The following is a 15,993-nucleotide window of genomic DNA, read 5'->3' as shown; positions in this document are numbered from 1 at the left end:
AGCTGATCTGAAACTATGGAAGTGCATGATGGAACAGCCTGACTTTCCCTCCTCTCCTCTTTGGGTAGGTCTTGCTCTGTCTGCTTATTTTGACCTGACTGACAGCGTCACTTCAGCATTTTGGACAAGTGTGTCCCCTGGGTATTTTATTGAATCACTTCAATGGAAAATAAAATCAGGCGAGCATTCTTTCCTAATAATGCTGGAATCAAGACCTAACCACACATGGAACTGCATACCTGACTGGATGGCCTACTTCCACCATTACCCTCTATTGTTCGAAGGTGTTGATCGTCACATCATATGGAAAATGCCAGAAAGAGCAACCTACATCAGGCATTTGGCTGGAAGGCTCCATGATCCATTTCCAATTCCTGACTACTCCAATGAGTGCAGAAATCCCTGTCCTAGATGTCTCGCTACTATCCTATTGTAAGCAATGTTCTAAGGTACACTACCCACCAACCTTCCTTCCCTTCTACTTCTATTTGGTCTTGGTGGGTCTCCTGCTTCCAGAAGTGCACAGGATGGACAATTCACCTTTTGATGGCCTCTATCTATGAGAAATGGCAACTGGAAAGAGGCCAGGCAGTTTTACCATCACTACTTGGCTGCCAATCAATGCATCCCTAAACCAGTGCCGCAAAGACAAAGGCAATTCAAAAATAATCGAATTCATTTTGCCTGCAATGAGCACGAGTGTTCCCAAGATGGGGGATAAGGTAAGTAATTTGCTCTCTGACTCTTCATAGAATCCTTATAGGGCAGAAAGAGGACATTCGGTCCATCAAGCCTGCACCGACAATAATCCCACACAGGCCCCATCTCCATAACCCCACCCCCCGGTACTTATCCTGCTAATCTTCCTGACACTAAAGGGCAATTCCGCATGGCCAATCAACCTAATTTTAGACTATGGCAGAGAAACTGGAGCATCCAGAAGAAACCCACGCAGACACGGGGAGAATGTGCAAACTCCACACAGATAGTTACCCGAGGCCAGAATTGAACCTGGGTCCCTAGCGCTGTGAGGCAGCGGTGCTAACCACTGTGTCACCATGCTGCCAAGTCTTCCTGATAACGTTCTGTGGTCGTAGTGTCTAATCCAAATATCAAAGAAAAAAGTTGTGTAATGAAAGGTGAAATTAAAGTTGAAATTAGTCTTGGGCTCAAAGCTAATTGATAGCCCACTGTCAGATATGCAGTTCCATGTCTGGTTAGATTTTGATTCCAGCACTATTAGGTATAGTGGGCCTGGGGCAGAAGATGACTGGTGGTGGGGAGGTCGAGGTGGTCAATTATTAAGGAACTGCGGAGGCATTTTCAAAAAATTTCAAAAAATAAGCTTATGCCAGTAACTGGAGTAACTAATTTCTCTCCTTTCCCAACCCGAATCAGTGGTATAAATATTACTGGAAACCTCAAACAAAGGTTTGAATAAACCATAACCTCATCACATTCTCTAGAGTCAGCACTCAGGGCAGAGAGACAGGTGAAAAGATCTCTTGTTTAATCTGACAAGACTCCTGCCAGATCAAATTATCCACTCCTTCAGAGTTAAATAGATGTCAATGTTATATTTAATATATTTCTCTGATCTCCTTGCAGTGGTGAACTCCTAGACAAAGGGATTGTGCATACTGTTGAATCTGTTATAATTGACTGGAGTCACCAGATCAATGAGGTGCTCAAAAGAGACTCCTCTGAACCTCTGCTTAAAGGCTGCAATCCCAACCCGAATGTGGAGCTGGAGTTCTGGAAAAACAGGTAACAGTGCTTGAAAACTGCCCGCAGTTCGTGCGACTTACACCAATATGGCCTCTTAAGAAATGCTGTTACAAAAGATTGCTATTAATATTGTTCGCTGTATTTTTAAGTGGCTGGTAAGTGTTTGTCAACTATAGAGTCATAGTCATAGAGGTTTGCGGCATAGAAACAGGCCCTTTGGCCCAATTTGTCCGTGCTGTCTAGTTTTTACCTCTAAACTAGTCCCAATTTCCACATTTGGCCTATGTCCCTCTGTACTCATTATACTCATGTAACTGTTTTTTAAAAGACAAAGTTGTACCTGCCTCTACTACTGCCTCTGAAAGTCTCTGGATCGTAAGGCTGGGCCTCTGGATTGCTTGTCCTGTAACATAAGCACTAACTCAGTAATCAATTTGATGTGTACTTTTTTGGCTTCCCTACAAATGCAAGTTTGTAATTATGTCTGGGATTTGTGAAAAAATTGCCCCTCTGGACCTTTTTGTATCTCTCCCCTCTCACCTCAAACCTATGCCCTCTAGTTTTAGACTCTCCTACTTTTGGAAAAAGATGTTGACTATCTAGCTGATCTGTGCCCCTCATTATTTTATAGACCTCTATAAGATTACCCCTTAGCCTTCTACGCTCTAGAGAAAAAAGTCCTAGTTTATCCAGCCTCTCCTTATAACTCAAACTATCGTAGCAAATATTTTCTGCACTTTTTCTAATTTAATAATATCCTTCCTTTGCTCACAATCGAGTCACAAGGCATTGTTTTATTCATTCATTTGTGAGTTGTCTGCATTGTTGGCAAGGCCAGCACTTACTCATAGAATCATTGAATCCCTACAGTGCAGAAGGAGGCCATTCAGCCCATTGCGTCAACATTGACCACATGTATTTACTCTGCTAGTCCCCTGACTAAGGGGCACTTTAGCATGGACTGCCTAACCCACGCATCTTTGGAGTGTGGAAGGAAACCAGAGCACCTGTATTGGCCTTGAGATGGTGCTGGTGAGCAACTTTCTTGAATGCAGCTGAGCGGTTTGCTAGGCCGTTGCAGAGTCAACCACACTGCTCTGGCTCTCAAGTAACACAGTAAGAAGTCTCACAACACCAGGTTAAAGTCCAGCAGGTTTATTTGGTAGCAAATGCCACTAGCTTTTGGAGTGCTGCTCCTTTGTTAGGTGAGTGGACGAAGGAACAGTGCTCCAAAAGCTAGTGGCGTTTACTACCAAATAAACCTGTTGGACTTTAACCTGATGTTGTGAGCCTTCTTACTGTGTTTACCTCAGTCCAACGCCGGCATCTCCACATCTCAAGTAACAAACAAAGCTGGCCAGGAAAGACTGTTGGATTTCTTACTGGAAAACACATTGGTGAACCAGATGAGTTTATAGCTCTATGGTTTCCATTAATGATATTAGCTTTGTATTACATATTACTTTTTGTATTACATATTCTTTTAAATAAGTGAAATTAATTTCCTCAGTTGCCGTGGAAGGATTTGATTCATGCCTCTGGATCGTAAGGCTGGGCCTCTGGATTGCTTGTCCTGTGACATAAGCACTAACTCTGTAATCAATTTGATGTGTACTTTTTTTTGCTTCCCTACAAATGCAAGATTGCAATTACGCCTGGGATTTTCTGGCCCCTTTGTGACGAGACCCACTGTGGGAGATTCAGCGACCCAGCCAAGAGTCCATTGAACTTTCGAGGGGGTTGGACACTACTGGCAGTGGGCAGGGCTGGAAAATCCCACCCGGTTTTTGTCTACAAAAGCAGTGCTCCTCCCCCATCCACAGTTTAGCCAGTCAGAGGCTGAGGGATATAATCAGTAAGATCCTAGTTCGTGTTTGCCACATTGATTCCAGGCAAAGCAAGTAATTCAGATCAGTTCAATGGTCTCGGTTTCCATTAGTCAGGAAAGGGATACCAGCCTGCTGCTGATCGCTGTCCAATACTCTGCACGTTGGAGGGAGAGCTTCCATACTTGCTGGGCACCACAGGGGCTGGGGTACCTTATTGACCCCTTTAATCATATCTTCGTTTGATATTTTAAATCTAATTTCTGAAATCATAGAATCCCTACAGTGCAGAAGGAGCCCATCATTCAGCCCATCGAGCCTGCGCCAACAACAATCCCACCCAGGCCCTATCCCTGTTACCCCATATATTTATGCTGCTATTCTCCCTGACGCTAAGGGCAATTTGGCATGGCCAATCAACCTGACCCACACATTTTTGGAGTGTGGGAGGAAACCTGAGCACGCAAACTGCACACAGACAGTCACCCAAGGCTGGAATTGAGCATAGGTCCCCATTGCTATAAGGCAGCAGTGCTAACCACTGTGTCACCGTGCCACTGTGCTGCCCTATTTCTGATCTGTTTAAGCCAATATCCCTTTAATTGGGCCACCCCCTTTAATTCATCCCTCAGTTTACTTGATTTTAGTATAATTGGTTTGTTTTGACTCAAAGGGGTTGGAGATATGTATTTGCTGACTTCCCAGAACCTCCTTCTGTTTCTGCACATTAAACTCAGTTCTGCTGTGATAGCAATGGTTCGTTCTAGATAACTGATGCTTCCTTTCTGCCAGCTCCTTATTTGTAAGGGACACTCACACACAGATGGGATTGAAAACCATTGACACAAATTGTATGATTTGCACTTTCATGTGGATGGTTATGATATACAAGCCTGTGAAGGTTGAATATAATGTAGACTTCAAAATAGCTAAATATAAGCTGAACATTGCATTATTGTAAACTCAAAATATTTTGTGTTTATAATATTTCTCTTGTGTTGGAGAACTAAAATAGAACCTGAAAGTGCACTTCAGTTTAATTTATTGCATTTAGTTTTTCAATCCATGTTATCAAGAATAACAAAAAAAAACGGATTCTCATAGAACATAGAACATTACAGCGCAGTACAGGCCCTTCAGCCCTCAATGTTGCGCTGACCAGTGGAACCAATCTAATGACCCTCTAACCTAAACTATTCCCATGTTATCCATATGCCTATCCACTGACCATTTGAACGCCCTTAAAGTTGGTGAGTCCACAACTGCTGCAGGCAGGGCATTCCACACCCTTACTACCCTCTGAATAAATAACCTACCTCTGACATCCGTCCTATAACTACCATCCCTTAATTTAAAGCTATGTCCCCTCGTGTTAGCCATCACCAATCCTCTGATCATCTTGTATCTCATCTCTTCACTGAACATTCTTTGCAATGAAGCTTTACACATTTGAAGCATTTTTTTCTCTTCTGATATCCCCTTGCCAAATTGCACAGGTGACACAGTGGCGCAGTGGTTAGCACTGCTGCTTCACAGCGCAAGGAACTAGGTTTAATTCTGGCCTTGGGGGACTGTCTGTGTGGAGTCTGCACATTCTCCCCGTGTCCCTCAGGTTCCCTCCGGGTGCTCCTGTTTCCTTCTACACTCCAAAGACGCACGGGTTAGGTTGATTGGACGTGTGAAATTGACCCTAATGTCAGGGAGTTTAGCAGGGTAAATGAGGGTTACAGGAATTGGGCCTGGGTGGGATTGTGGTCAGTACACATTCGATGGGCTGAATGGCCTTCATCTGTACTGTAGGGATTCCATGAAATGTCACCTAGTAGGCTGTGCTGAAATCTCTGGCATTGCCCTTTTGGACGAGGAGCTTCACCTCTGCTGGGTCTTCCTGTCTATTGGTCCATGAAAGCACAGCAACTTGGCCATACAGGGGACTGTCTCAAGACTGAGATGTATTATTAATCCGCCTCCACAGAAGATCCATCTAGTCAGAGTGACATCACAACAAAATAGGCGGGGATTCTTCCAAAAGAATTCTAAGTGTTGAATTTGTGTGAAAACTGGAGTAAATCACATTTTTTTCCAGTGGGATTTTGAAAATAGGTCTCCACACTCTGTGCACTGCTGAGGGCGAGGCCTATTCCTGCCAGGGAGACTGGCAGCATAATGCTGAGTGGGCCATTGCGCATGTGCTGGTCTGTTAATGCCGAGATGGGCGTCTATCCAGTGGCCCCTCTCTGCTGGCCTCCCCACTGCTGGCCAGCAATTGAGCTGGCCAGCCCCATGACCCCTGCAATGCTGGGTCACTCAGCACCCCCCCAAGACCCGATCACTGGCCCTCTGATCATTCCGGGGCCAGGTCCGATCCCGTCCTCCCCGGCACCTTCATAAATCCTGCCCACTTAGCACTGCCCAATGCCCAATGGGTAGCCAGCATAACCCCAGGCATTAGCACTTTACCCCCTTGGGAAGTGCCAGGGGACACAAGCTGGCACTGCCAAGATGACAATGCCAAGAGGGCATCCCCCCCATGCCCGAACCTCTGGGGGACCCTCATTGCCCCCCTACACTCTAGCGGAGTCGGGCTGCCAGCTCCCTGAAAGTGGGGAGCTACTGTAAACCTTGCTGGAATGAAACACTCCTGGCTGGATGGGGAAGGCAAGTGAGCTCGAAGATTGCAGTCCCTGGCTACTAATTATATTTAAGTAACATTAAAATCCCTATGTAAATAATTCATGAAGCTCTGTGCCTATTTCTTGCGTGGAGCTGATGGCTGGAAATCTGGCACTGGGAGACGTGCTTAGAGCTGGATGCCCTGTGCGGATTGTGCTAATCTATCCCACTGAAATCTCCTGTCCCATTTCACTAAAAAAATCAGCACAGCAGGATGGGAGAATCACCACCATGGCTTTTCACCCTAAAATTTACCTGGAGTTGTGTCGCTGATGCTTCTTTCCATGCATGGAGAAACTCTAATGTATTATGTGATGTCAACTCCTCATAGCCTGTTAGGTTAGTGCACTTCTATTTTTTTATTCATTTGAGGGACATGGGTGTTGCTGGCATTTATTGCCCATCCCTAGTTGCCCGAGGGCAGCTGAGTGTCCCGTATTTGCTGTGGCTCTGGAGTCACATGTAGGCCAGACCAGGTAAGGATGGCAGATTTCCTTCCCTAAAGGGACATTAGTGAACCAGATGGGTTTTTTCCGACAATCAACAATGGTTTCATGGTCATCAGCAGATTCCTCATTCCAGATATTTTTTATTGAATTCAAATTCCACCTTCTGCCGTGGCGGGATTCGAACCCGGGTCCCCAGAACATTAGCTGAGGTTCTAGATTAATAGGCGAGTGGTAACACCACTCGGCCATTGCCTCCTCATGCCGGTAGCATTATGACGAAGATTTGCCTCATGTAATTCTGTAATGGAGGAAACTTATCATTCTCCAACATTTTGGTGCTGATGAATTCCAGGATGTTAATTTCTGCCAGAGGCACCACTGCCCAAGAAGAAATGAACAAAACTGAACCTTTGTGAGAAATGAAAAGCTCTCTTTCTCTCGCTGGACGTGACTGATGAAACGAGCAGTGAATGTTCCCTGAAGGGAAACTCCATCCCATTGTCACTCTGTTTTTGTCGAGCAGTCAGATTAATAAAATGATCTTAGCTCACCCTGAAGTATTCTTTTTAAAGTTTAAAGTTGATTTATTAGTAGGCTTACATTAACACTGCAATGAGCTTACTGTGAAAATCCCCTAGTCGCCACACTCTGGCGCCTGTTCAAGTACACCAAAGGAGAATTTAGCATGGCCAATGCACCTAACCAGCATCTTTTGGACTGTGTGAGGAAACTGAAGCACCCGGAGGAAACCCACGCAGACACGGGGAGAATGTGCAGACTCCGCACAGACAGTGACTCAAGGCTTGAATTGAACCCAGGTCCCTGGCGCTGTGAGACAACAGTGCGAACCACTGTGCCACCGCAGAGTAAAAGCCATGTTTCTGCTCCCTGTCACGACATCTAATGGAGAGCATTGCGTCTGGAGAGAGTCCCAGACTGACGTGATGCCACCTGCTGCCAAATAGCTTGTTGACATCCAATCAAAAATTGGGAAAGCAGAGAACCAAAGCCACTTAGGAAGGGGCACAATATAATAAAATGTCATCGATATCATAAAGGTTTCTCGAGAAAACAAACAGAAGGAAATAATCAGCCAATTCCAGATCTTGGCTACAGTTGCTTGAAATTGCTTGTGTTCAGTTCCATGAGTTGTGAAACGAGGTGATCTCTAGGGTGCGTCCGTAGGTGTTTCCTTGTTACATCACCAGAACTTATTGTCAACCTGATGTGTTGCTAATGCGTTTACTAATGATTTTTTTATTTGCTGAATGATTCCGTCCTGCCTCAGGTGCACCAACCTGGAATGTATTTACGATCAACTCCGGTCGAGAAAGGTGAAGTTGATGGTGCAGCTGCTGGAGAGGATGGAGAGCAGCTACTTCCCAGTCTTCAAAACCATGTTCAGTGACGTCGTTGCAGGTTAGGCCTCAGGCTCCACAGATAATTAAAGAAATTTCCTCCGAACTCCCAGATCATGTCGCTGCACTGTAAAGGAAGCTTTTAATTTCAATATTGTGCCCATTATTATATTGATTTGGAGTTTCACTTTTCTCTGTCACTTCAATTAAAAGTTTTAAAGTTTGTTTATTAGTCACAAGTAGGCTTACATTCACACTGCGATGAAGTTACAGTGAAAATCCCCTGGTTGCCACACTCCGGCGTCTGTTCAGGTACACTGAGGGAGAAATTTTAGCATGGCCAATTCTCCTAACCCGCACGTCTTTGAAGTGTGGGAGGAAACCAGAACACCTGGAGGAAACCCACGCAGACACAGGGAGAATGTGCAAACTCCACACAGACAGTGACCCAAGCCAGGAATTGAACCCAGGTCCCTGGCGTGGTGAGGCAGCAGTGCTAACCACTGTGCCACCACGTGAGTAAGAAGTCTCACAACACCAGGTTAAAGTCCAATAGGTTTATTTGGAATCACGAGCTTTTGGAGCACTGCTCCTTCATCAGGTGACTGATCTAATGAAGGAGCAGCGCTCCGAAAGCTCATGATTCCATCTACACCTGTTGGACTTTAACCTGGTGTTGTGAGACTTCCTACTGTGCCCACCCCAGTCCAACACCGGCATCTCCACATCACGATATACATGAGGACCAGATACGAACTGTTGTGGGGTGGATGTTTCTTTATAAAACCGTTTTGTTGAGCTAGAAACAAAATACTGGGAACACTTGGCAGATCAGGCTGCATCCGATTAAAGTTTATTAATTAGTGTCACAAGTAGGCTTACATTAACACTGCAATGAAGTTACTGTGAAAATCCTCCAGTCGTCACAGTCCGTCACCTGTTCGGGTACACTGAGGGAGAATTTACCATGGCCAATGCACATCCTTCAGACTGAGAGAGGAATCCGGAGCACCCGGAGGAAACCCGTACGGACACAGGAGAACATGCAACCTTCGCACAGTCAGTGAGCCAAACCGGGAATTGAGCCCCGGTCCCTGGTGCTGTGAGGCAGCAGTGATAACCACTGTCTCCGTGGACAGCCACCGTGCTGCCCATGGAGAGAGAGAAGCCGTGTTACTGTTTCTGATCTCTCATCAGTTCATTCGTCAGCCTTCCAGACCTCCTGCATTCCGCTCCCTCCCTCCCCACCGCCCCCACCCCCCCCACCCCCCCCACCCCCCCCCACCCCCGAGCCATTAGGGACTAGGGACTTTCTAGAGGTGACCACCTGGTGGCAGAATGGGGAGGGTAGATGGGCACAATGTCGCAAGTAGGCCATGAGATTCTGCCCTCTCCCCGACCCCCGATTGCCCAGTTACCATTGCTGCCTCAGGCTGGCCTGGGGAATTATTCCCCAACCATAGTGTTGAGCTGGCTGCTGCTGACACTTTTACACTGCAGAAGATATGTGGGTGAAATATGCTACTGAGCAGCAATATTAACCTAGCTACAAGCAATAAGCTGTGGCCATTGCACGCTCCATTAATTTCTTCGTCCATTTTCCTGTTTCCTTTATTTTTCTGCCTCTATTGCTCGCGGCTGTGGGATTTGCAGGTGTCCTCTCGGTTGACATGCACTGCAAGAGAAGCGAAATCTTTCCACTGAAATTGGAAGCCCTGTTGTTTTAATCAAACAATATCACAATCTCTGTGAATGTGAGATAGCTCTGTCTTGATGCTTTTTCCTATTAAGACAAAGAGATATGGAAATTGCCAGCAGTGTGTACACAGGCAGGAAGCCACTACCCTAGGTAGACGGGTGGCAGGTTGGCATGTCTCACTGGAAATGCTAGATACCTGAATATTGGTAAAACAGATAAGCTCAGCATAAACCAGAGTTGTAAAACTGCTAAACTGTTACCTGGATTAAAACCATGTGTGCTTGAGAAGATTTTATTTTGAGTAATTTGGATTATTTTATTACCTACCGCCAGCTCTGACTGAGGCGAGGGATATTAATCTGCACTTGAAGCCACTCCAGCGCTATTTCGAGGATATTGAGAATGTGGACTTCAATGAAGTGAAGCCCCTGGTCAGCTGTCTCATGCACCTGACGTGCCTGATCTGGAGTAGATCCAAGTACTACAACACTCCGGCACGTATCATAGTCCTTCTGCAGGAGAGCTGCAACCTCCTCATCCAGCAGGTACAATCGTTAAAACTGCTCGTAGAATCCCTACAGTGCAGAACTAGGCCATTCGGCCCATCGAACCTGCACTGACAACAATCCCTGTCTATCCCTATCCCAGTAGCCCCATGCATTTACCCCGCTTATCCTCTTGACGCTAAGGCGCAATTTATCATGGCCAATCAACCTAACCAGCACGTCTTTCAGACTGTGGGAGGAAACCGGAGCACCCAGAGGAAACCCATGCAGACATGGGGAGAACATGCAGACTCCACACACAGAGAGCAGTGTGAACACTCTTTAACCCGTAACCCTTCTGTTTTCAATGACCCCTGACCCCCTCCTCTTGGATCTACATGAACCTGGATATTATGACCCTGAGCAATGGTTTTAGGTGATGGCACACTTCCCTGTTAGTTGGTGTCTCCCTTCCAGTTCCCTGCCCAATTCTCCTCACAGGTGTAACCTATAGTGGGGTGCAGCCCCCCTAGTAATATGCTTGGCTGAATGCAAACTGTTGTTGTCCTCCATCTATCAGCTTAGGCTCAATCATCAGCAGAGAAACAGAGGATCTGGCCATTGTAATATTGCTGTTTGTGGGAGTTTATTGTGTGCAAATCGACTGCTGAGTTTCATGCATGTTAGGGGAGATGTTGGTGTAATGGTAACATCACTGACCTAATAATCCAGTGACCCAGGCTATGTGGGAACGTGGGTTCAAACCCCACTGCTGTAGCTGGTGGAATTTTAAACTAAATTAATAAATCTGGAATTGAAAGTGCTGTCAGTGATGTGACACTATTATCATTGCAAAAGCCCATCTGGCTCACTAAAGTTCTTTGTCGAAGGAGATCTGCCACCCTTACCTGGTCTGGTCTCCAGACCCACAGTTAACTCATAACTTCCTCTTAAATGGCCAAGCAAACCACTGAATTCAAGGGCAATTAGGGGTGGGCAACAAACGCTGGGCCTTGCCAGGGACTCCCACATCCCATGAAACAATTAAAAATAATCACAACAGCAATGACATTTCAAAAATTATTATTTTTAAAGTGCTTTGGAATGTCCTGAGGGTGTGAAAGATGTTAAATAAATACTGGCCTTTCTTTTTTAAATGAGACTCTTAATAATTATTGGTGAGTAAATTAATATTTACAAACCCTTGCCCTGTTATCAGCTCGTTGTTCAGCTCAGCATGGTTGTTATACTTGGCTGTGAGCCCATGGCTTTGTCCGGTATTCTGCCCGTACCCTTGCAATGGGTTGGTACCATCTGAGCCTCGTACTTAGAGCATAAAACCATAAAATATAGGAGCAGAATTAGGCCATTCAGCTCAGTGAGCCTGTTCTGCCATTCAATCATGGCTGATGGGTTTCTCAACCCCACTCTTTTCCCCGTAACCTTTGATCCCCTTACCAATCAAGAAGCTGTCCATCTCTGCTTAAACGTACTCAATGACCTGGCCTCCACAGCCTTCTGTACCAATGAATTCCATAGATTCACCACCCTCTGGCTGAAGAAATTCCTCCTCATCTCAGTTTTAAAGTCATCCCTCTATTCTGATGCTGTGCCCTCAGATCTTAGTCTCTCCTACTCATGGAAACATCTTCCCCATGTCCAATCTATCCAAGCCTTTCAGTACTCTGTAAGTTTCAATGAGGTTCCCCCCTTGTCCTTCTTAATTCCATCGACCCAGAGTCCCCAAACACTGCTTCTAATTGTTTCCATTTCTTTGGTACAAGATGCTGCATAGTCTTCAGTGAAAGCTGCTGAGGTTGTGCAACTGAGCCAAGTGGGGACTGAACCATTGCTTTTCGTGTCATGAGATTGGGCACGAGTGCTTTGATACACAACAGTCCTGGAACCCCTGCCCGTTTCAGCCAATGAGTCAAAGTCACTTTGAATTCTGTAACTGATTGCAGCATTATTGTGAGCGCCTCATGCCTCACCATTGTACCTGTGCCGTTTTTGTCTCTTGCAGTCTCACACCTACCTCAACCCAGAGGACCTCCTGAAAGGGGAAGTGGAAGAAAGCTTGAGCAAGTTGCGGGAGTCTGTTGACATCCTGTGTCATTTTAAGCAAATTTATGAGGAGAGGCGGGGGAACCTGCAGAGCTACTGCAAGGAAGGTGAAAGCGTGAAAGAGTGGGACTTTAATTCTCAACTAATCTTTGCCCGCTTGAATTGCTACCTCAACAGACTTGAGCAGATCGAGGTAAGGATGGGTGATGATATGCGTTTGAACCGAAATGAAAATGAATCTTACAAATGTATTTCTTGTGTCCCCCTGCTCGACCCTGGTCTCATTGGAAACTGTTTCTTCTTATTTATTTTATCAAAACCCTTCATGACTTAAAACACCTCGATCAAATCTCTTCATAGAATCTCTACAGCACAGAAGGAGGCCATTCAGCCCATCTAGTCTGCCCTAACGCTTTGATAGAGCCTCGAAGCAAGACCCCGTCCCTGTAATCCCACATATTTACTAATTGCCCTAACCTACACATCTTGGCACACTAGGGGGCAATTTAGCATGACCAATCGACATAACCTGCGCATCTTTGGACTGTGGGAAGAAACCCGAGCACCTGAAGGAAACCCACACAGACACGGGGAGAATGTACAAACTCCACACAGGTAGTCACTCTGGATAGGCTGGAATTGAACTCAGGTCCCCTGGTGCTGTGAGGCAGCAGTGCTAACTACTGTGCCATCATACTGTCCATGTTCTATGCTCTAAGGAAAATAAACCCGGTTTGTGTGTGTGTGTCTGTATGAGAGAGAGAGAGAGAGAGAGAGATGGATATGTGAGTGTGTGAGAGAGAGAGGTGGGAGTGGGAATGTGAGTGAGAGAGGGAGGAGTAAGAGTGTGTGAGAGAGAGAGGTGGGACTATGAGTGTAAGAAAGAGAGGTGGGAGTGCGAGTGTAAGAGAGAGAGGTGGGAGTGTGAGTATGTGAGAGAGACTTGGAAGTGTGAATGTGTGAGAGAGACAGGTGGGAGTGTGAATGTGAGAGAGAGAGGTGGGAGTGTGAATGTGTGAGAGAGAGGTGGGAGTGTGAATGTGTGAGAGAGACAGGTGGGAGTGTGAATGTGTGAGAGAAAGGTGGGAGTGTGGGAGAGAGAGGTGGGAATGTGAGTATGTGAGAGAGACTTGGGAGTGTGAATGTGTGAGAGAAAGGTGGGAGTGTGAATTTGTGAGAGAGAGAGGTGGGAGTGTGAGTGTGTGAGGCAGAGAGGTGGGAGTTTGAATGTGTGAGACAGAGAAATGGGAGTGTGAGAGAGAGAGAGGGGTGAGAATGTGAGTGTGTATGAGCAAGGTGGGTGTGTGAGTGTGAGAGGGAGAGGTGGGAGTGTTAATGTGTGAGAGAGAGAGAGAGGTGGGAGTGTAAGTGAGAGAGGTGAGTGTGTGAGTGTGAGAGAGAGAGACAGCTGGGAGTGTAGGTGTGAGAGAAGGAAGTGGGTGTGTGAGAGAGAGATGGGTGTGTGTAAGTTAGAGAGAGGTGGAGGTGTGAGTGTGTGTGAGAGAGGTAGGAGTGTCAGTGTGTGAAAGAGAGAGAGGTGGGAGTGTAAGTGTGTGAGAGAGAGGTCGGTGTGTGAGTGTGTGTGAGAGTGAGGTGGATGTGCGAATGTGAGAGAGAGAGGTGGGATTGTGAATGTATACGTGTGTGTTTGTGTGAGGGAGAGGGGAGAGTGTGTGAGTGAGAGTGTGAAAAAGAAGATAAGACTTACGTGTTTCTTGAATAAGAGATCTTTTAAACATAATAGATATGTACAAATAAGAAATGGGAAATTATTTTATCGATTTGTATGTTTGTATCTATTGTGCAAAAGCAATCAAGTTTTTATGTTTTAATTTAACTCTTTTGTATAATGAGAATGTTTATTAGGGTTCTGTCAGTAATCTCAGGAAGACATAAGGATTCTGTGGTTGGAAATGTTTGGGAAAGCTTGCCCTCAGACAGTCAATTAAAACTCAACTTAAGCCATCCAACTGCAATGAACCACCAACTTCCCCTTTATAACTTCCCCCTTATAACTCCTCACTCAGAATAATGTCAAGTGTGTTGTGAAGGATTAAAACCCCGTCATGTATATTGGCAGCGTGATCCAGGAGGCAGTGTCTCTTTGCAATGAGAAATACTGCTGAACTCGCTGTCTTCCTGGGGCTGTCTGGTTCCAGCATACCTCAAATAGCCTGCCTGGCCCAACTGAGATCAATCCCTTCAACTGTGTGCCCTGCAGTCTCTTCCTTGATCTGTTAACTTCAGTAGAACCCTCAGCATGGCATAAACATGCTTGTATTTTACTAACTCCAAACACATGACATTGCCTGTCTTTGTATAGTCAAAGGAATATCTTCATCTGATGAGTTCATTCCCCAGACCTGCTGTGATTTACTCACCCTTGCTCACAATTCTATGCCGTCTCCGACTGTAGAGATGCCTTCTGTTCCACTTCAATATATCATACCTCTTGGATTGCTTGCCCTTTTGCTGAAGGAGAAGGAACGCACTTCAAAGGAGACTTAAATTTTACAGTTTGTTTATTAGTGTCTTGCATTATCACTGGAATGAATTCACTGTGAAAATCTCCTGGTTGCCATATTCCAGCACCTGTTCGGGCACACTGAAGGAGAATTTACCACGGCCGATGCACCCTAACCAGTACGTTTTTCGGACCGTGGGAGGAAATCCACGCAGACGTGTAGATTCCGCACAGGCAGTGAGCCAAGTCGGGAATTGAACCTGGGTCCCTGGCACTGTGAGGCAGCAGTGCTAAGCACTGTGCCACCGCGCCACCCCACGGAATAGAAAGAACAAGTTAAAGTTACGAGACAAAGGCTGGAAGATGTGGTCAGGGTTACCATCGATTTTGATGCTAATTGGAAAGGTTTTAGCACATCAAAGGGAGATATATTAGCCGCATTCTTATAAGGATAGATACCTTCTCTTCATATCCTCACACTGGAGGTATCCATCGAGGTCATAATTCGAAATTATTTCAAACATTTCAGTTTAATCTTAACAATTACCTTCATCTTTCTGTTAATCACTAGGATTTTTTGGTGACAGCGCAGGATATTTTTAAACTGGAAAAACTTGAGTTTGGAGGAATCCGAGGCAAGGCCTTGAGCCTGAAGGTGTTGAGAATTTTTGAGGAATTCCAGGAACTTTATAAAACATTCACAGACCGTACATACGACTGTTTGGACCCTGTTAACCAGGTAGGAAGTTGCTCATAATGGGCGGAATTCTCAGGGAAAAAAAGTGTTGAATTCGTGGGAGAACTGGAGTAATTCACGCTGTTTTTTTTCGGTGGGAGTTTAGGGAAGAGCCTCCCTCGCTCTGTGCAATGCAGAGGTTACCAACGCGAATGTCATTAGATTTCAGGAGGCTGAGCTTATTCCCGCCCGGGAGGCTGAAACTAGTGGACTCTGCGCATGCCCACTGACCCCGAACTGTCAGCTCGATTGCTGGCCAGCCTTGCACCCTTCTCCCCATCTCCCTTGACCATTTCCGGGCCCTCCCATGTTCCCACAGTCTGCCTCAATCACTGGACTCCCTCCTGCCCCTATCGGTCCCATTGCAAAGTGGCACCAGGACCCCCCCCCCCCAAACAGGCTGTGCCCCCGAGGCCTAGGCCCAGTCCCTTGACATTGCCCCATGCCCGATTGGCAGTGCCAATATTCCCCCCGGGTATGGGCACTTTGTCCCTTGGGCAATGCCAGGGGC

At 46.0% G+C, this 15,993-nt stretch overlaps 1 protein-coding gene across 1 annotated transcript in view; it reads left to right on the top strand.

Annotated features, from left to right (window-relative positions):
* The window catches only part of dnah9 (dynein, axonemal, heavy chain 9), a 521,732-nt gene that overhangs the window by 18,283 nt on the left and 487,456 nt on the right, over positions 1-15,993 (top strand). Inside the window, exons 3-7 of the mRNA XM_080209043.1 lie at positions 1,609-1,767; positions 7,965-8,095; positions 10,067-10,278; positions 12,242-12,475; positions 15,318-15,485. Of these exons, the coding sequence (XP_080065169.1) occupies positions 1,609-1,767; positions 7,965-8,095; positions 10,067-10,278; positions 12,242-12,475; positions 15,318-15,485 (904 nt within the window). The remainder of the gene's footprint in view (positions 1-1,608; positions 1,768-7,964; positions 8,096-10,066; positions 10,279-12,241; positions 12,476-15,317; positions 15,486-15,993) is intronic.

This window comes from Carcharhinus amblyrhynchos, chromosome 21 (assembly GCF_965287045.1).
Source record: "Carcharhinus amblyrhynchos chromosome 21, sCarAmb.v2.hapA, whole genome shotgun sequence".
Lineage (NCBI taxonomy): Eukaryota > Metazoa > Chordata > Chondrichthyes > Carcharhiniformes > Carcharhinidae > Carcharhinus > Carcharhinus amblyrhynchos.
This window is presented reverse-complemented; position numbering and strand designations above follow the sequence as displayed.